Below are 22,465 nucleotides of genomic sequence, written 5' to 3'. Positions count from 1 at the left end.
CCCCAACAAAAAATAGGGTGACGAAATGAACAGAAACTTTCTCAAAGAAGAAATCCGTATGGCAAAAAAAGGCACAGGAGAAAATGCTCTACATCATTAATCATCAGGAGATGCAGATCAAAACCACAATGAGATATCCTCTCACACCACAGAGACTGGCCCACATTCAAAAGAACAAAAGCAACCGGTGCTGGCGTGGATGTGGCGAGAAAGGGACCCTCCTTCACTGCTGGTGGGAATGCCAACTGGGTCAGCCTTTTAGAAAACAGTTTGGACGATTCTCAAAAAATTAAATATTGAGCTCCCATTTGACCCAGCAATAGCACTCATGGGAATATATCCCAGAGAGGCAAAAATGTATAGTCAAAGTGACATCTGTACTTGTTTGTTCACTGTAGCACTCTTTAACAATAGCCAGAATCTGGGAAAAACCTGAGTGCCCGAGAACAGATGACTGGTTAAAGAAACTTTGGTACATCTACACAATTAAGTACTATGTAGTTGTTAGAAAAGATGAAGTCATGAAATTTACACACATGTGGTACTACATGGAAAGTATCATGCTAAGCAAAATGAGTCAGAAAGAGAGGGATAGACATAGAAAGATAGCATTCAGCTGGGGAATATAAAGTAACAAAATAGGAGACTAACACCCAAGAATGGCCGAGATTAGTACCAGGAATTTTACTCCATGGCTTGGAGGCCAACCACACATGCTAGGAGAAAAGGGAGCTCAGATAGAGAAGGGAGCACCAAATAAAGGGTGTTGGGAGGATCCTCCCAGGATGGGAGAAGCGTGCTGAAAGTAGTCTATAGACCAAACATGACTGCCACTCAATTCCTCTTTTGCAAACCACAGCACCCAAAAGGATAGAGAGAACAAAAGGGAATGCCCTGCCACAGAGGCAGGATGGGATGAGAAGGATGGGGGGGGGGGGAGGGATACTGGGATCCGTGGTGATGAAAAATGGTGGAGGGATGGGTACTTGATCATTGTATAATTGGAAACCAAGCACAAAAATTTGTAAGTCTACAACTGTACCTCATAGTGTTTCACTAATAAAAATTTTTTAAAAAAGAAAAGAAAAAAAGATTTGTGTAAAAATGTTCATAATAGTTTTGTCCGAATCGTCAAGAAATGAAAATAGGGCCAGAAAAATAGTACAGGGGTTAAATTTCTTGCCTTGAAGATAGCCTACCCTCACCCGATTCCCCACAAAGCAAACATTTCTTTTACAAAACAAAACCCACAGTATTGTATCCATTGCATTGCTACTTCTACGAAAGAAAATCTCTAACTTCTGACTGATTTATGATATGTCCCCTGAGCACAGAGCCAGGAGTAAGACATGAGAATTACTGGGTGTGGCACAAAAGCCATACGAAGAAAAAGAAAGAAGTAAAATAACCCAACATCTTTCAACATGGATGCAGATAACTGAACTATGAATCACTGAGATGATTCTTAAATCTCTGTCTCCACCCATTCCAGCTCAAGGTTATTTGTGTATCTGACACTTTTCAATGAACAGAGCCCTACGAAGATACAAAGAAAGAACTGAACATAAGAATTTATGTCATCATTATCTTCACATAAGAGAGCTTGATGCACTTACGGGCACCTGTAGATCTTGTGCTTTCTTCCTTTTTTTCAGTGATCTCTTATCCTTGGCTAGCGCTTTTGCTTTGACCCATGCTGACTGCCCTATCTCTGAAGATCTTGAAAGATCTGTAAGGAAACAGTTTATATATTAAAAGTTTAGGGTAATACAGGAAAACACTTCATTTTAGACGAAAGACAGACTGGGAGAAATTTGAAATGAATCAGAAGAGATTTTCTTAAGTAGAAGTAGCAATGCAATGGATTTAGTACTGTGAGTTTTCTTTGTTCAAAGAAATTTTACTTTGTGGGGACTGAAGTGATAGAACAGCGGGGAGGTTACTTGTCTTGCATGCAACAGACCCAGTTTGATCCCCAGCACCAAACGTGCTTCCCCACCAGCACCAGTGGGAGTGATGCTTAAGTGCAGAGCCAGGAGTGAACCCCAAGCAGGACATAGTGCAGCAAGAAAGAAAGGAGGGAGGGAGGGAGGGAGGGAGGGAGGGAGGGAGGGAGGGAGGGAGGGAGGGAGGGAAGGAAAAAGAGATAGAGGTGAGAGAGAGAGAAAGAGAAAGAATGGAAGGAGGAAGGAAGGAAGGAAGGAAGGAAGGAAGGAAGGAAGGAAGGAAGGAAGGAAGGAAGGAAGGAAGGAAGGGGAGAAGGAGGAGGAGGAGGAAGGAGGAAGGGAGGGAGGGAGGGAGGGAGGGAGGGAGGGAGGGAGGGAGGGAGGGAGGGGAGGGAGGAAGGGAGGGAGGGAGGTAAAAAGAGAAGTGAGAGAGAGAGAAAGAGAAAGAGAGAATGGAAGGAAGGAAGGAAGGAAGGAAGGAAGGAAGGAAGGAAGGAAGGAAGGAAGGAAGGAAGGAAGGGAGGGAGGGAGGGAGTGAGTCAGGGAGGGAGGGAGGGAGGGAGGGAGGGAGGGAAAAAGAGGTAGAGGTGAGAGAGAAATAGGAAGGAAGGAAGGAAGGAAGGAAGGAAGGAAGGAAGGAAGGAAGGAAGGAAGGAAGGAAGGAAGGGAGGGAGGGAGGGAGGGAGGGAGGGAGGGAGGGAGGGAGGGAGGGAGGGAGGGAGGGAGGGAGGGAAAGTAATTTACTTCTTTTAGTTTTACTGGGCTTCAATTTCTCCTCCTTGTGGCCCCTCAAACTATGGCTCCTAGTGAAGGGCCTGTCTCTGCGGAGTGGATTGACCCAGAAGGCCGTGTTCTGTTGGAGCCCTGGGCCCACCTCTGAGTGGTCACCGCTCGGGGCCAATTCCCTGGCGTTGTCCTCAGGTCCGGCTCTTCCACAGATCTGGCCTTGCCCACTCTGCCTACAGTCACTGCTGTGAGAAGAGGCCAGGCAGGTTTGCCATTTCTTTTTGAGGCTGAACACACCGACTTCGTCCCCTTCAGAAAATGCCCAATTCACATAGCCACCTCCAGAGTGCATGAGTTTGGCTTGGGAAGGGAGGGAGGTGGCCTTCGTGGGCGCAGGTGGGCAGCTCAAAGTTGGCAGAACTTTCCTGCCCTTCCCTTGCGAGGCTGGTCCCTGAGCCACTGGCCCGTCCTGCTCCTTGAGTTCAGTGACCGAGTCCTCGGCTGAGACAACGGGTGTCTGCCATGTCACACGAACGGGGCCCTCGCTCTGGGCGACCTGTTCCATGGCGGGCTCATCTGCAGCAGCTTCTGCAGACAGTCTGCACAGAGGCAAGTCCGTTTCTGGGGCAAAAGGAGCTTCCTTCAGATAAGAAGGGACCAAGAGAAACTGGCCATACTTTGAGTGTGCTTGTCTGTTGAGAGGCACTCCAGAAGCTAGCCCCCTGTTTACTGTTTCTTGCCCTTCCTGGTGATCTTTGGTGTTTAAAGTCTCTCTCTGGCTCTCTGGAATCTCAAGGAAGGGCCCACTCTGTGCTCCTGAGGGGTGCTGACTTCTAGCCAGGCTCCGCAGCAAAGAAGGGGGCATGCTGTAATACTGGTATTTCTTCTCTCTGGAGAATCCTATGCTGCCTAGCACCTCCGCACACATGACATTGCTCCAGCTGTGGGGAAGTTTCCTGCTAGTAGAGGGCTTCCTGCTGGCCAGGAGAACTTCATCCTCATGGAAGGTGTCAACGGCAGAAAGAACTTTGAGGGTATCCACGGTCAAGGCAGAGAGGTCCTGCAGATGTCCCACCTGGCTGTCCAAAGTTACCAAGGAGTCCTTTATAAAAGACACCTTTTCATTCATTTCTTTCATTTGGAAGTACATCTTTGTAACCCTAGTGGTGACAGGAAGGAGAAAAAAGAAACAATAAACATAGCAAACCAGTGGGACTCTGCCCTTTTGACTTCCTTTATTTTGGGGGGTGGGAGGGATCTAGGGGTTACTCCTGGCTCTGTACTCAGGAGTTACTCCTGGTATTGCTTGGGGATCAAACCTGGGTATGTTGCATACAAGACAAATGCCCTACACGCTATACTATCACCACCCACGCCCCCTTTTCTTCCTTTCATTCTTCCTTCATTTGGTATTATATTTTTTTTATTAGTGAGACACCATGAGGTCCAGTTGTAGACTTACAAATTTTGTGCTTGGGTTTCAATTATACAATGATCAAATACCCATCCCTCCACCAGTGCCCATTTCCCACCACCACGGGTCCCAGTATCCCTCCCACCCCCCTCCCCCCCATCCCACCTTGCCTCTGTGGCAGGGCATTCCCTTTTGTTCTCTCCTTCCTTTGGTATTGCCATATCCCAAACTCCTTCCCCAATTGGGTCTGCTTTGTCTCTTCTCCCACCAAAATTCCTTCTTATCTGGTGATTTCACCCATTCCTCTAATTCCTCCTATAACCATGGAGAGGATAAACTACAAAGGAACAGGCCCAATCCTTATTTCTCTCTAACTGTTCAGCACCACATTTTTAGTTTCCTGTTAGCGATAGCTTCAATTATATCTTCATTGTGCCCATTTGTATTCATTGGCATAGCCATTCATTCACATGACAAACATTTAAACATCTCCTACTGGTAATCATTGTTCTATGTTGATGGGAAAAGGAAATTCTGAAGAATAAAATGGAATGACAACAGAATGAACCATCGAGTATGTAATTAAAAAAATAATTGAAGTTCATTAAAAAACTATCCACCGTTTACAATAGCCAAAATCTGGGGGGGAAAAACCGAGTGGCCAAGAACAGATGACTGGTTAAAGAAACTTTGATACATCTACAACAATGGAATACTATGCAGCTATTAGAAAGAATGAAGTCATGAACTTTGCATATAAGTGGATCAATATGGAAAGTATCATGTTAAGTGAAATGAGTCAGAAAGAGAGGGACAGGCATAGAAAGATTGCACTCATCTGTGGAATATAAAGTAACAGAATGGGAGACTAACACCCAAGAGTAGTAGAGATAAGGACCAGGATGTCTTCTCCACGGCTTAGAAACCGGCCTCACATGCTGGGGCAAAAGGCAGCTCAGATAGAGAAGGGAACAACAATTAAAGAATGCTGTGAAGACCCATTCAGGTTGAAAGAAGCGTGCCAAAAGTAGACTATAGACCGAACAGGATGGCCATAGACTATAGACCGAACACAATGACCACTCAATACCTCTATTCAAACCACAACACCCAAAAGGAGAGAGAATAAAAGGGAATGCCCTGCCGCTGAGGCCGGGTGGGGTGGGGGTGGAGTGGGGTGGGGGTGGTGGGAGGGATGCTGGGAACATTGGTGGGGGAGAATGGGCACCGGTAAAGGGATAGGTAAGTGATCATTGCATGACTGTAATGCAAACACGAAAGTTCATAAGTTTGTAACTGTACCCCACAGTGATTCACTAATAAAAAAAATTATCCAGAGATCTAGAGATAGTGCAGCGGGTAGGGTGCTTACCTTGCATGCAGCTGACCTAGGCATCCCCTAGGGTCCACCCCCGGCCCATCAGGAGTGATAACTGAGCGCAGAGCCGAAAGTAATCCCTGAGTACCAGTCTGTAGCCCCCACAATTAATTAATTAATTTTTTAAAACCCCAAATTAAAAATGTTTAAAAGATAAATCATATAGAAAGACCAAAGTAGAGAATAGATAGTATTGAACAATGATAAGCTCTTGTCCTTGGATTTGAAAACTTATTAGCAAACATGGGTAGAGAGAATGCAGATGGAAACAGAGCTGATATAGGGACAGTGGTGAAGTCACAAACACTTTTGGTGGCATTATATAGTACAGTAACTTTATATACCAACACTACGAACTTGAACGTTTTTGAAACACTATGACCTAAACCATAATAAGTTTTTAAACTTCCAAGTCTACAGTTCAAATAGGCTTTTCCAAGTCTCAAATAGAACTCTTCTTCAGAAGCCTACATTCAGAAAAAGCCCGAGGCAGTTTTTTTAATTATCTAAAATACTTTTAACTCAAAAATTATGGCATTCCAGTCATTGAATTCATGAAAAAAATAACACAAGACATCTTCAAGTATTCAAGTACAGAAGTGAATTGCAAGTAGAGTCAAACGTTATGGTCTGCAACGCAAACTTTTCTGTAAGTAAATTATATTTACAGAGAATGTTTAATCATTAAAAAATGTATATGCAAAGGGGAAACAAAATATAAATTTGCATAATTTTAACTAAAAATATGCAGAAGACTAAATGAAAAAAAAGTAAATGTATCCCAGTGAGCTCCAGTTTAGGACTTTTTATTTTTTTACTTTTTGGGTTACACCCAGAGATGCACAGGGGCTACTCCTGGCTCTACACTCAGAAATTACTCCTGGTAGTGCTTGAGGGAATAGATGGGATGCTGGGAATTGAACCCAGGTTGGCCGCGTGCAAGGCAAATGCTCTACCCACTGTGCTATTGCGCCAGCCCCATAGGACATTACTTTTTCTTCTTTTATTCCCCTGTTCCAACTTTTCATTGGAGGAGGAGATAAACTTTTCAGTTTTTCAATAATGAAAGTCTTTGATAAACATAAGTAAAATTAAAACCAGCAAGAAAAGGCATCTAACCAACAGTTCATGACTGACATAACCATGTGCATAAGTAAACAAATTACCCACCACCTTATTTTGGGGGGTTGAGAAATTGTGGTTAAACCATAGAGTTTAGTTCTAAGAGCAAAATTGTGGTAGATACCTCCACTCTGGGCTACATCTTATCATGATAGTGAGAAATCTTCTTCTGGGAAGCTTTGCAGAGATAATGAAAGAAGAGGATGGGGTGGAAGGGGTTCTTTTATTATAAGAGTCTTTTGGTGTAAACCTTTCTTGCTTCTGCTGTAGAATTCAACTTCTCTATCTCAGCAGGGGCTCAATAAATGTTTCCTGACCTTCTGGAATCTGTAAAACTAGAATGAGCAAAAAAGATGAGGCAGAGATCACAAAATATATGTATATTTCTTCCCACCCTGCTAATTAGAGCCTTTCCATCTAATGCATTCTTTCTTCTCATTCAAAAACAGCATGGTCTAAAAAGCCCTAATAGAGACTCATTAAGTTCCATTAGCGGCAGTCACTTCTAACAGATACAACAGGAATCAGCAACTATTTACAGCAACAGGTGATATGCTACCAAAAAAAAAAAAAGACCTGTTAGATTAATAACGGGGTCACTCTCCAATCGGGTCCTCTTGCTTTTACAGGCACTTACTTCCTAAAACTCAATGTCCTATGAAACATGTTTTAATTAGATCCCTTGACCACCTACTGCATTCATTTTATCTAGATTTTTTTTTTTTTTTTTTTTTTGCTTTTTGGGTCACACCCGGCGATGCTCAGGGGTTACTCCTGGCTCTGCACTCAGGAGTTACTCCTGGCGGTGCTCAGGGGACCATATGGGATGCCAGGAATCGAACCCAGGTCGGCCGCATGCAAGGCAAACGCCCTACCCACTGTGCTATCTCTCCAGCCCTTAATCTAGTTTTTAATCATTCTGATGCATGCATTCTTATCATTTTCCTTTGGCTCCGTGCAAGGTTTTCAGATGGGAGGGAAGACCAGTGACTTATTCCACTGTGGGCCTTTGGACACATATTTTAAAATAAGCTTGTAACGAACACAATTAGAATCATCCAGACAAACATAATAGTTGTTGTGCCAGGATTTTACAAAAGTTATTATTTTTATTTTGGGCTGGAGTGATAGAACAGCGGGTAGAGCATTTGCCTTGCACATGGCTGACCCAGGTTTGATTCCTCCATCCCTCTCGGAGAGCCTGGCAAGCTACTGAGAGTATCTCGCCCGCACAGCATACCTGGCAAGATACCCGTGATGTATTCGAGATGCCAAAAACAGTAACAATGAGACATTACTGGTGCCCGCTCGAGCAAACTGATGAACAACTGGAGGACAGTGCTATGGTGCTATTGTTTTTATTTTACCCAGAAAACATCTATCAGGCGAGTATTACTATGAACCCTAAGAAGAGGTTAGGTCATGTGGTTGGGGGCAGAGTCTGGCATCCAACCTGGCATCCAATCTCTTTCAGTGGTATTACCCACTGCACCCAGCACCTCTCAGATGCTCGTCAAGGATGGAGGGAAAATTCTTTTGAGGGCCCTGGAGTGTGGTACATAGATTACATCGATTTTTCCCATGCTGGGAGGTTTTCACAAATGTTCCTTCTTAATAGGGCAGGACAGAGATGGAAACCTCCAAGGAGAAATCTCAAAGCAGTCAACATGCAGTGTGTAAAGTGTTTTTCAAATAGGGCATTTCTCAAATATAGTACACCTGTGTGTGCTGCTTAGAAAAATGCCCCTTAATCCATAGACTAGATAGGGAAATGCAGGCTTGTTATCAGTGTCAAAAGGGGGCCAACACTTCAAATAAAGAAGTAAGCTAGAAAACAGCTTTAATACCAGCTCAATTTCCCCTTTCATAGTGCACTTGAACCAGCTCCCGGACATCTTATTATGACATCTTATTATCTCATTCCTACTTTGGACAAACTGGCAGGCTACCGAATGTAGCCTGCCCACAGGGCAGAGTCTAGCAAACTCCCCGTGGCGTACCCAATATGCCAAATACCAGTAACAATGATGGGTCTCATTCTTCTAAAGAGCCTTGAATATAATCTCAGGGCTACGATGAAGGAGATGTTACTGGGGCCTGCTCGAGGCAATCGACGATTAACAGGATGATTTGATTTTTGATTTTTGACAGTGCACTTAATTCTCTAACCATATAGGTGGCCTTTTCCTTCCTGGTAGGCAAACATGCAAATATCCAGGCAGCCTCCTTCCCCTCCCTCATCAAACTACTGCTCAGTCACCTCAGGGAAATACTCCTCTCTCCCTCCACACCTCATTTATGAGCATCTCCAGAAATAATCTCCACCAGAGAGTCTTATCAGTAGTAGACTATCTCTATAAAGAGGTAAAACTATTAGGTTTTAAAGTTAAATTAGAACATCATAATCAAATTCAAGAGTCCTTGTAGGCATCCAGAATCCTTTTCTAAGTCTATACAATCATCTACTCGCTAATCATGATGCAAATCCCAGGACAAAGAATCAACAGAAATATAATGGCATAGGATAATAAACGAAGCCAGATTTATTACCATCGTTATGATTACTACCTTCTACACAGATGCCTTCAACTACTCCTTGGTCTCCATCCAGTCCCTTAGTTCCAGTGCTGACTCCTGAGACCCACGGTATAATTGAAGGCTTCTATGTAGAAGGTAAATCCACTCATAGCACTGACAACCTAGACTCTTTATTTATAGTGTGAGCTCTCCAGAACTTTGTCCCCATTCATAATCAAGGATGTGGCAAGTTTTGGAGTATCTTGATTTTATTTTTCAACTTTTATTTTGGTGCCATGATTTATAATACTGTTAATAACTGTTTCAGGCATTCAGTGTTGCAACCCCAAATCTACCATCAGTGTCAGACTCTCTCAGCCAGTGATTCAAAAGCCCTCCCTCTTCCACACCCACCCATTTGGCAGACTCAGTTTGGTAAACCTTCTCTCAAAGTCTGTTATCAATTGAGTCATTTATTGTTCCCTTACTATGTTGCTTTGTATTCAACATATGAGAAGTCATTCTGTATTTGTCCCTCCACCTCTGACTAAATTCACTCAGTATGATACCCTTAGTTCCATCCATTGCATGGTTGTTCAACAAATTGCATGATTTCATCTTTTGTTATAGCTGAGTAGTATTCCATTGTATAAATGGAATGCTACCCTTATGCCAAGTATGGTTTGGAAAGAAACTTGTACATAAAAAGAAGGGAACACCAAATAAAGGGTGTTGGGAGGATCCTCCCAGGATGAGAGAAGCATGCTGAAAGTAGACTATAGACCAAACATGATTGCCACCCATTGCCTCTTTTGCAGACCACAACACCCAATAGGAGAGAGAGAACAAAAGGGAATGCCCTGCCTCTGGCAGGGTGGGAGGAGGGAATGGGGGGTGAGAGGTATACTGGGATCTGTGGTGGTGGGAAATGGGCACTGGTGGAGGGATGGGTATTTGATCATTGTATAATTGAAACCCAAGCACAAAAATTTGTAAGTCTACAACCGTACCTCATGATGTCCCACTAATAAAAATTATAAAAAAAAATAGTCACTATAAAAAAAAGAAAAAGAAAACACGGGGGCTGGAGAGATAATACACAGGTTTATACTTTTGTCTTGCATTTGGCCAACCCAGATTCAATCCTTAGCACCACATATGGTCTTTCAAGCATTATGAGTGATCCCTGAGCACAGATCCAGAAGTAAGCCCTGAGTACTGCTAGGTGAGTTCCCCCCAAAACTTCCCCCCAAAAACCCCAAAAATAGACTATTTTTAAACTTAAAATAAATGGGAGCCAGAGAGAAGAGATAGACAGCAAGTAAGGTACTTGTCTTATATAAGGTCAACCCAGGTTTCATCCAGAGCACCAAGAGTGATTTCTGAGCATAGAGCCAGGAGCAAGACCTGAGCACTGCCAGGTGTGGTTCAAAAATCAAATAAATAAATAAACAAAATAAAACACAGGGCCCTATATAAGCTTAAAGGATCACCAGGTATGGCTCTTAGTAAAGTTGGGTCAAGCATCAGGACACCAAGGTCCCTGGTTCAAGCTATCAGATCCCTACCTTGACCGAGTACTGCCTGGAGTGACCTCCAGTAGCCTCAGGACCCCCAACAGCATCCTTACTGTAAAGATAAATTAAATACAGGGGGAGAGGATATCTATATGCTAGTGATGATTGTGATAGGGTAACATACTTAAAAGACGGTGTTGTGCCCTAAAATACATGATTTTAAACCAGCACTGCTTAACAACAAAAAAAGAAATCATAATTTAAGAGAGAATTAGAAGTCTGCCTCAAGTGCTGGGGAGAAGGCAGTTGCAGTAGAGAAGGGATCACTAAAACAATGACGGTTGGAGGGATCACTCAGGGGATGGGAGACCACTGTATCACTGTCATCCTGCTGTTCATCGATTGCCTCGAGCAGGCACCAATAACGTCTCCTTCATCCTAGCCCTGAGATTTTAGAAAGAGCACATTTGAGGCTTTTTAAGGGTCAGGAGAATAAGACCCATCATTGTTACTGGTTTTTGGCATATAGAATATGACAAGGGGAGTTTGCCAGACTCTGCCGTGCGGGCAGGATACTTTTGGTAGCCTGCCAGTTTCTCCAGAGTAAGAACTAGATAATAAGATGTCCGGGAGCTGGGTTTTATAATCTCTGGGTCTTGGCTGTTGATGGGATTACATGGTGCTGGGGCAGTTGGTGGTGTAATGCCTACATACTGGAAGATGGGGGATCTGGGTGGAGGAGGCCCAGTCCCAATCCGAGCAGGCTTGGAGTTCTACGCCCCGGGTCCCGCACACCTGGATGGGAGGTATGTGCTGAAAGTAGACAAAGGACCAAACATGATGACCTCTCAGTATCTGTATTGCAAACCATAATGCCCCAAAATAGAGAGAAAGAGAGCGCCTGCCATAGGGTGGAGTGGTGGTGGTGGGAGGGATACTGGGGATATTGGTGGTGGGATATTGGAGGGATGGTTGTTTGATCATTGTATGACTGAAACTCAATCATGAAAGCTTTGTAACTGTATCTCATGGTGATTCAATTAAAAAATTAAATTTAAAAAAGGAATGCAACACCACTCCTGGGAATATAACTCAGAGAGGCAAAAAAGTATAGTCGAAGTGACATCTGCACTTGTTTGTTCACTGCAGCACTCTTTACAATAGCTAGAATCTGAAAAAAACCTGAGTGCCCGAGAACAGATGACTGGTTAAAGAAACTTTGGTACATCTACACAATGGAGTACTATGCAGCTGTTAGAAAAGATGAAGTCATGAAATTCATATACAAATGGTACTACATGGAAAGTATGCTAAGCGAAATGAGTCAGAAAGAGAGGGACAGACATAGAAATATTGCATTCATCTAGGGAACATAAAGTAACAAAATAGGAGACTACACCCAAAAATAGCTGAGATAAGTACCAGGAGGATTACTCCAGGGCTTTGAGGACAGCTGCACACGCTAGGGGAAAAGGCAGCTCAGATAGAGAAGGGAGCACCAACTAAAGGGTGTTGGGAGCTCAGGATGGGAAATGCTTGATGAGAATAGACTATAGTCCGAACAAGATTGCCACTCAATGTCTCTTTTGCAAACCACAGCACTCAAAATGAGAAAGATAACAAAAGGGAATGCCCCGCCACAGAGGCAGAGTGGGATGGGGAGATGGGGGGTGGGAGGGATACTGGGACTGGTGGTGGTGGAGAATGGGCACTGGTGGAGGGATGGGTACTTGATCATTGTATAACTGAAACCCAAGCACAAAAATTTGTAAGTCTACAACTGTACCTCATGGTGTTTCACTAATAAAAATTTAAGGAAAAAAAAAGGAATCGTAACCCAATTTTTGGAGCCTGTTTTTATATAGTGCTAGACCAATTTTCCACGTACTCCTATCAGTCCAATCTCAACCACACAATTCACCAATACTGTGTCACAACAACTTCACAGCAGCTCTTCAGACCTATGTGCACATTCGTGTTTGTTTGGGGTCAGAAAACAGAGACTCCAAAGTATATTTGCTACTTGGAATTAGCATAGAGCTGTCAAGTGGAAGAACCAGGACTTGCCCCTGCCCCTGTGAATGCGTGGACTATATGAATCCCACAAACCGAGAAACGAGCTGTTCAAGGGGCTCAGCAAACCTAGCTCAAGGAAGCAGGATGTGTGGGAGAGGCAGCAGGAAGTGCACACAAGGAAAGTAGGAATTTGAGGGTGCACAGTTTCTGTTATTAAAATTTCTTCAATATAAGATTTGAATGTAAAATCCATCTACTCAGATACCTATTTATGTAAATATATTTTTAAGCCCAGAAATATGACTCAAACCCAAATTGGGGTTTTAAAAAGTTCTTAATATGATCCAATTTTAAAGAAAGACATGTGATAGAATTCACTGCTTAGACATCAGGAAATGAATACAAAATTAGATAGACCTTTATATATAGCCAGGCCATATATGTATATATTTTTTATTACCTAGGAGTACTGCTATTTATTCAGCCACTGATTAGCTGATTGAATTGGGCATGAACTCCACCTTGCTTTTTTTTTTCATAATTTTATTTATTTATTTATTTATTTTATATATTTTATTTTTTATTTTAAAAATTTATTGAGTCACTGTGAGATAGAGTTACAATGCTGTTCATAAATGGGGTTCAGTCATAGGATGTACCATTACCCACTCCTTCACCAGTGTACATTTTCTACCACCAATGTCCCCAGTTTCCCTCACTTCTGCCACTACCCCCATCCCTACCCCACCCCAGACTGCCTCTATGGCGGGCATTTTTCTTCTTTCTCTCTGTCTGTCTGTCTGTCTGTCTCTGTCTGTCTCTATCTGTCTCTGTCTGTCTGTCTCTGTCTCTGTCTGATTCCTCTCTCTCTCTCTCTCTCTCTCTCTCTCTCTCTCTCTCACACACACACACACACACACACACACACACACACACATTTCTGCCCCCTGATGCCCTTCTGGGCATTCTAGTTTACAATATAGGTACTGACAGGTTATCATGTATATTCCGTTACCTACTCTCTAAGCACTCAGTTCTTGTCCAGAGTGATCATTTCTAACTATCGCCATATATCTCTCAAAAGAAGGAACATAGTGGCTAGAGAGAGAGTACAATGGGTAGGACACTTGCCTTGCATGCAGCAGACCCAGATTCAACCCCCAGAACTCCATATGATCCCCTGAGTCTGCTGGGAGTGACGCTGAGCACAGAGCTAAGAGTAAGCTCTGAACACCATTGGGTGTGCCCCCAAAAATATTAAAAAGAAAGAACATTGTTTTATTTCTATCATTTGCTTACAGTTTTGCTTACACTGCTGCATTTTAAAAACATACATGGCCTTGGATGCATGTGTCTTGCAGGTAGGATGTCCGAAGTTCGATCCCCAGCACCACACACACAGAAAAGTGAATATACTAAAAATGATAACAATGCATGTATAAACATGTCCCTCTTCACATTTTCACACAACACAGTGCACCCACAATTACAAGGACATCCACGATAGCTAGCTCCAATCCTACAACAGTTTTCTAACACAGTCTCTTCCTCCAGTTCATCTGCTCTTTTCTTTACAACACTCTAAAAGGTCTTCCTGGGGGCTGGAGAGATAGCATAGTGGGTAGGGCATTTGCCTTGCACGCGGCCTACCCGGGTTCGGTTCCCAGCATCCCATATGGTCCCGAGCACTGCCAGGAGTAACTTCTGAGTATAGAGCCAGGAGTAACCCCTGTGCATCGCCAGGTGTGACCCAAAAAGCAAAAACAAATAAATAAATTAAAATAAAATAAAATAAAAGGTCTTCCTGCACACCCACAAATCACCCAGATCCACAAGCACTCTCAGAGACAGTGGCCTTTGCTTACCCTAGGTGTACACTGGCCATGTTCCCTCCTGCCTCCCTGCAAGGAACAGACCCTGCATAAAATCCCCTTCTCAAGGAAGTCACTTCAACAAACCCCTCCCTGTATCTCTTTCTTCCTGTGTCATTCCCTGGGCCACACACGCTCACTTGGTCTTCACAAGAAACACAATCACCTTCATAAACCTCAGTCCTGTCCCCTGGTCTTCATTTCTCAGTAAAGCTTCTCACAAAAGCTGTCTGCAACATATATGTGAAGAGTACATGTAACATTTCAAAGAAAGAAACCCCATTAGAAAAGTAAAAAGGAAAAAAGTGATTACTGCATTGATGTTTGAATCCCATGACTTACTGAATCACTTATTTATTCTAGATTCTCTGGCACATTATGTTAGTCTTTCAGTACAGAATTATTTATAAATGATGGCGATTTTAATTTTACCTTGGTGCCCTTTTTTCCTTAATTTATAGCACTGAATATAATTTTTATGATGCAAACTGATTTTTTATAGTTGCATTACATCAGGTTAAAGATGATGGATTCTTCCTAAGTTACTGAGTTTTAAGGCTCTTTGTGAACATATATATATATATATATATATGTATGTATATATATATATATATCGGCAATGAATTATACTTCACTTTGGTTTGATTTTATTTAGAGATGAGTTTGACATTAAATTCAGAAGCAATAGTGTGTAAATGTTTTTCTAGTACTGTCTTTTTTCTATGTTTTTTACTGGTATCAAAAAAAATGAGTCTAAATTATCCAAAACAAAAAAAAATTTGCAAAGAAAAAATAACAAGATATCTAACTTTAAAAATATTTAAAAAAAAATTAAAATGTAGGGCTGGAGCAATAGCACTGCGGGTGGGGCATTTGCCTTGCACGCGGCCGACCTGGGTTCAATCCCCAGCATCCCTTATGGTCCCCTGAGCACCACCAGGGATAATTCCTGAGTGCAGAGCCAGGAGCAACCCCTGTGCATTGCCAGGTGTGACCCAAAAAGCAAAAACAAACAAATTTAAAAGAGTAAAATATTCAAGAACATATTGTTAGAATATTTAAAAAAAAATAAATATCATGGTTCACAAAATCAAAAAGCTGTCCACAATATCTGTCTCCACCTATCAACTTTTCTCCACCCCAGTGGTGCCACCCATCTGCCCAGTCACTCTACTGCCCAGTCACTCCCGGTGCCACCAACCACCCACTGCCCAGCCACACTCCCCCAGAACAGCACAAGTCCCAGAGAAGCCAGCACTGCCCCACTTCAGGCCTTGGGGTGCTCCAGCCTTGGACCTTGCCGTCCCTTCTGCCAGGGGACATGTCCTGGCTGTGTCTGCCTCCTGCACGTGGCCCCCTCCCACAGATCACACCTTCACCCTTTCCTTCCTTCCTTCCTCCTCCTCCCCCCCCTCCTCCTCTTCCTCCTCCTCCTTCTTCTCCTCCTCCTCCTCCTCCTCCCACTGTCTGACCGTCCTTACCACCTTTCACAGTTCCCTGCTCCATCTCCGCTCCCCATCCCTTCACCCCTGCACGGACACCAGAATACAGGTCCAGGGAAGAGCCTCTGGCCACTTCTTGGCCACTGGCCTCTAAGAACCCGGACACTGGCCGGAGCCGAGTTCCCGGTTAGAGGACAGGTTAGAGGACAGGTTAGAGGACAGATGAGTAGGGAGCCCACTCCCTGCACTGCCTTCCAGAAGAACCCCCTCCTCTGGGGTCGCCTGCCCCAAAGGACAGATACCCCCCTCTCACCTTTCCGACGTCACTCGGATTTGCTCCTCCCAGCTGCAATTCACACATTCCATCTTCTCGTGGAAGTATTTCTCCACGCACTGTTCTTCAAAATCGTGAAGCTTTTTCAGGTCCTCTTTACTCAGGTAGAGTTCTGTGGAAATGAGTACATACAGGGGGAATAAAGAAAAAATATCATGAGTGACATCTGAGAGGAAGTGGAACACGGTATAGGAAAGGCTTTTCTGCCCCTGTGATGAGGATCGATAAAATGACATGTGTGTGCCGAAAGTTTGCTGCCTGGGGCCAGAGATGATGGTACAGAAGGTAAGACAAGGCCTTGTACGCTGCCAAGCCCAGCGAAGTCCCTGATGCTGCATGAGCCCCCCCCCCACACACACACACTCACATACACACGCACCCACAAAGCAGGAGTCCCAGCATCACTGGAGGTGGCCCAAAAGCACATAAAAACAAAACTACCAATATATATTTTGCGTAGTTTCGTTTGTATTTATACATTAGCCCAAAAAAATTTTGCAAGAAAACAAAAAGGCATGATTGCCACTCAATGCCTCTTTTGCAAACCACAACACACAAAAGGAGAGAGAGAACAGAGGGGAATGCCCTGCCACAGAGGCAGGGTGGGATGGGGGGGGGTGGGGGTGGGAGGGATACTGGGATTAGTGGTGGTGGAGAATGGGCACTGGTGGAGGGATGGGTATTTGATCATTATAAATTGAAACCCAAAACACAAAATATGTAAGTCTACAACTGTACTTCATGGTGTCTCACCAATAAAATTTTTTTAAATAAAAGGCATCTAACTTTAAAAATATTAAAAAGAATATGCATATATATTTATATATCTGTACATACAGAACTGGGCTGGAGCCATAGCACAGTGGGTAGGGCGTTTGCCTTGCACGAGGTCCACATGGCCAACCTGAGTTGGATTCCTCTTCCCCTCTTGGAGAGCCCGGCAAGCTACCGAGAATATCTCACCCACATGGCAAAGCCTGGCGAACTCCCTTGATGTATTCAATATGCCAAACACAGTAACAACAAGTCTCAGGATGGAGACGTTACTGAGCCCGCTCAAGCAAATCGATGAAAAACAGGAGGACAGTGCTACAGTGCCATATACGGAAATACACTACCTTCTCACACTGCCTTTACCATGCTGGTGAGGAAGCCAAATAAAAAAAGAAATTGGAGCATGTGTCTTTCCCACTGGTTCTAGAAGCAGGGATGGGAATTTGAGGATGGCTCCCGTGACACACATTTCCATGTTTGCATGGGCTAGTTAGAGTGTTTGTACACATCAACAAAAACTCACCATACCCATAAGCATATAGGAAAAATGTCCTTTTTTTCCATGCCCACCAACTATTTTGTATTTTTCAAGATGACAGTAAATCACCTGTAGGCTAGAACAAGGCTAGAAAAAAAAAGATTAAATGCTGAAACTAGTTCATTAAATGTAATAAAAATTACAATCCTGTAATTCTGAATTTCTATGACTCAGTTTTTCTGTTTCTGTGAGTATATTTCTACGAATATATTTTAGGTTTTTTTCTCTTTAAAAAAAGATAAAATTGCCAACGAGTGGTTACTCAAAGCTATGCTACTTCCCTGGTATAATTACATATCTCATGAAAAGATACATCACTTGCTGATCAAATGTCACCAATGTAATTATACATCAAATGTCAGAAATTCCAGTTGGTCTATCAACTTGGCTCTCAAGCTAATCTTGAGAAGAATGTATCCGCTTTGGAGCATTTTCCTAATATTCATAAAAAAAATCACCGATATTCCAAAAAAGGCAAGAATTAGAACATTATCTTTTTTAAATTCTTTCACTAAAACTATGGGGGTGGGGGGAAGGGCATTAGTGTTTCCCTGAATTCATAAGAAATACAAATATACCAACACTTACATAAAATATATTCACAACTCACGGACACAATGTTTTATGATTTTGTGGAAGAATCTTTCTAATACTTTTTAAAAATCAATATTTTCCCCCAAACTCTCAAAGGTCTTCTTTGATAACAGAATCCACTGGGTTAAGGCACTTGTCTTGCATGTGGCTGGCCTCGGTTCGAATCCTAGGCACCACACACGGTCCCACAAGCACCACCAAAAATCACTCCTGAGCATAGAATCAGGAATAACTCCTGAGCACCTTGGGTGTAGCCTAACCCCCCTCGAATAGTCTCTTAGGAACAAGATGTTCATGATTGTGATTTCAACCTAGTAACCCTGAAAGCAAACACCCTGAAAGGCAATTCCAGTAATAGTTAGGATGAAAACATGGCAAGCATTCTTGCAACTTTCCACAAGGTGGCACTGCTGTCTCATATCCAAACGTTTTGCTTCTCATTACAAAGGAAATTCAAGAATTTTCAAGAGCTTCTACGGCACAGCCATATAACACCAGACGCACAGAAACCAATCTCGTAGTTATCTGGCTCTTTGCAGAAATCCAAAATCATTATATGATTCTCATAACCAGCTACAGAAAACAAAGTATTTCATAATGCCTTTTCAGCAATTCTGATTGTTGGGAGGGAAACTCTAAACAATAACGGTGCATCTTTTGTCAAAATAATGAATATAATCAATGTAGAGAAAAATTAAGTAGAAATCATCTGCCTCAGAGGCATTGGGAGGGCTGGGAGGGGGAGTATATTGGCGTTCTTCATGGTGAAAAATGATTACTGGTGAAGGGAAAGGTGTTTGATCAATGTATGACCGAGACTTAAACCTGAAAACTTTGTAACTTTTTCCACAGTGATTCAATAAATAAATATAAGAAGAAAAAAAATAAAATTATGTAAAAAAAGTAAGGCGGAGTTCATGCCCAATTCAATCAGTTAATCAGTGGCTGAATAAATAACAGTACACCTACATAAAAAAAAATAGAAAAAAAGAATTTTCAAGAGCTTACATACCTCTATGAATCGAACATTTACAGGAGTTTTATGAAGAAACATCTTTTGAATCCAGATAAATAAATCTATTCATTTATAGATAAATCTTTTTATTTATAATAGTTATTATTTATAATTCTATTATTATAAATATATTTATACATCTCTTTTGATATAGCGCTAGAATATCTGACCAAAACCTATTAACTTCAGGATCTCTCAAGCGACTGTTATTATGTTGCAATGATTCTGCTGGGATGATTTTCTATTAGAAGTAAAAAATTACAGGATCACTTTCAGCCTTAAAATTAACTCCACTTGTGCTTCGGCTGAATTTCTTGGAAACACCAGGAAAAGATATTTTTTAAAAGACATTTTCAAAGTGATCCAGGAGAAGAAAAATACTTTAAAGAAAAATACTTTAGACACTACCAAAAAGCAAAAGCACATCACCACATCCACCTTATAATAATACTTGCTTAAGGGCTTATCAAAAGTTATAAAGTGCCTATAAGTTTCTTCTCTGAAACCCTTGCAAAGAGAATTGGAAATTCAGAATTTTTCTTTTCTAGCTCTAGAAAGGCAATACAGTAAAATCTTCCTTTGGGGATGGGCTAGTAAGTACCCTGTAAGTGAATACATCATTTCTGCACCAAAAATCAGTGACAGTGTCGAGTCCTTGAAACATGCAGTAAAACAGACCATCAGCCTCTTTTGTTCATTTCAGTCTTCCCCAAATACTAGAAAAGACTTTTTGCCTTTTGGATATAAATCCTGAGATGAAGAAGGGTGAATTCATGCTACTCATTTCCTGTATATCTCAGGATGATCTAGAAATAAGCCTGGTACCACCACTCACATAGAGAAGAAGTACTTTCGAAGAAAAGAAAACCACGTAGTACTTTTGTCCTTTTAGTGTGACCGTCTTACCATCCAGTCAACATAAGGCAATGAGAAAATCACTCAGACAATATCAAAATACACAGACTTTAGCTTGGGAAAGAGAGGGGTGGAGGCAGAGACAGAATGAGAGAGATAGAGACAGAGACAGAACGAATTTCTGAATCCTTGCATAGACTTCTTGAAAATATGAAACCTCATTTAGAATCCCCCCAAGCTCAATAGATCAAAGAACCATAGCTTTAATGTTATTCAGAATACGGCTCCTCCTTAGCCTCCCAGACCTTCTAACACTCTTGTCTCTTTGGAATTCAGGAGGAAAACGGTCATGGGTCACTGTGTCTGCTCTCCAGGAGTTAATCCCTTGAAGCTCAGTTACAACCACATTCAAGAGATCCAAGTCTCTGGAGAACCAGGTTCTCAGCTGATACACCTATTTTTTTTTATTAGTGAGACATCATGAGGTACAGTTGTAGACTTACAAATTTTCGTGCTTGGGTTTCAGTTATACAATGATCAAGTACCCATCCCTCCACCAGCGCCCATTTCCCACCACCACGGATCCCAGTATCCCTCCCACCCCCCAACCTCCCCATCCCACCCTGCCTCTGTGGCAGGGCATTCCCTTTTGTTCTCTCTCTCTTATTGGGTGTTGTGATTTGCAAAAGAGGCACTGAGTGGCAATTATGTTCGGTCTATAGCATACTTTCAGCATGCTTCTCCCATCCTGGGAGGATCCTCCCAACACCTTTATTTGGTGCTCCCTTCTCTATCTGAGCTCCCTTTTCCCCTAGCATGTGTGACTGGCCTCCAAGCCATGGAGCAAAATTCCTGGTACTAATCTCGGCCATTTTGGGGTGTTAGTCTCCTATTTTGTTACTTTATGTCCCCCAGATGAATGCAAGCTTTCTATGTCTATCCCTCTCTTTCTGACTCATTTCGCTTAACATGATACTTTCCATGCAGTACCACTTGTATGTAAATTTCATGACTTCATCTATTCTAACAGCTACACAGTACTCCATTGTGATACACCTATTTTTTGAGGAAGGGAACACCCTGCAATGCGCAGGGTTTACTCTGGCTCTGTGCTCAGGAATTATTCCTGGAGGTGCTCACGGGACCATAAAGGATGCCAAGGATCAATCCCAGGTTGACTGCTTGTAAGGCAAGTGCCCTATCTGCTGTACTATTTGCTCTTCCCTCCCAACCACCCCCCTCCCCCCATTTTCTTTGGGGTTTTTTTTTTTGGGGGGGGGGGCTACACCTGAAAGTTCTCAGAATTTGCTCCTGACTTTGAATTCAAAGATCACTCCTGGGACTGAAGAGATAACACAGCAGGTAGGGCGTTTGCCTTGCACGCGACCGACCTGGGTTCGATTCCCAGCACCCCATATGATCCCCTGAGCAGCACCAGGAGTAACTCCTGAGTGCAGAGCCAGGAGGAACCTCTGTGCATTGCCAGGTGTGACCCAAAGATCACTCCTGGTGGGGCTTAGGGGATCATATGGGATGCGAGGGACAGAACCCAGGTCCGCTACATGCAAACCAGACGCCCTACTGGCTGTATCCTGTCCAGTCCTCAGCTGATAGCCTTATACCTCTGTCTATATTCTATTAACTCCCAAGCCCTCCATCTATGCATGACTGTGATGGATAGAGCACCTGTGTGTCTTGACCTAGGGTCTCCCCTCTTTTCCTTTTCCTCCAGCCCCACCAGTGAAAACTTACTTAATCCAACGTCCCCCTCTTCTTGGTCGTTTGGGACTGGATGATGGCAGAGCCGGCGAAGGAGGAGGCCAACATGGCTCAGGAGGATGAACGGCGGAGGCAGCCAAGGCTTCTCATGGTAGGTCATGGTGTAGCGGTAGCGATTGTATTTCCACAGTTTGTTTGAAATGGATTTCATGTCTACGTAAACATTACTGCAAAGTGTAGTAAGAGGGACATTTCAATGCAGAATCCTGAAACAGAACTTCTTTTAATTTCCAGCTTTCAGAGTTGCTTCACCTGGCATGACAGCAGTTAATTCCTATAAAAAGTCATTTAATGGGTGGCTGGAGCAATAGCACAGCGGGTAGGGCATTTGCCTTGCATGTGGCAGACCCGGGTTCGATTCCCAGCATCCCATATGGTTCCCTGAGCACTGTCAGTGGTAATTCCTGAGTGCAGAGCCAGGAGTAACCCTTGTGCATCGCCGGGTGTGACCCAAAAAAGCAAAAAAAAAAAAAAGTCACTTCATTTATGATTCTTGTACTGATTTCATGTATGATTCGTCTTCCAAAGAAAACAAGTTAATCACCATTCCTATATGCACATAGATGTTGCTTACATAACAAGCAAGAGGTAGAAAATACCACTGGAGAGAAGGAAGTGCTAACTCTT

At 42.9% G+C, this 22,465-nt stretch overlaps 1 protein-coding gene across 1 annotated transcript in view; it reads right to left on the bottom strand.

Moving 5' to 3' along the window:
- The window catches only part of TRPM6 (transient receptor potential cation channel subfamily M member 6), a 140,926-nt gene that overhangs the window by 39,466 nt on the left and 78,995 nt on the right, over nt 1–22,465 (bottom strand). Inside the window, exons 23-26 of the mRNA XM_056118745.1 lie at nt 21,812–22,005; nt 16,263–16,395; nt 2,691–3,832; nt 1,617–1,729 (exon numbers count right to left, since the gene is read on the bottom strand). Of these exons, the coding sequence (XP_055974720.1) occupies nt 1,617–1,729; nt 2,691–3,832; nt 16,263–16,395; nt 21,812–22,005 (1,582 nt within the window). The remainder of the gene's footprint in view (nt 1–1,616; nt 1,730–2,690; nt 3,833–16,262; nt 16,396–21,811; nt 22,006–22,465) is intronic.

This window comes from Sorex fumeus, unplaced genomic scaffold (assembly GCF_029834395.1).
Source record: "Sorex fumeus unplaced genomic scaffold, SorFum_2.1 ptg000038l, whole genome shotgun sequence".
Lineage (NCBI taxonomy): Eukaryota > Metazoa > Chordata > Mammalia > Eulipotyphla > Soricidae > Sorex > Sorex fumeus.
This window is presented reverse-complemented; position numbering and strand designations above follow the sequence as displayed.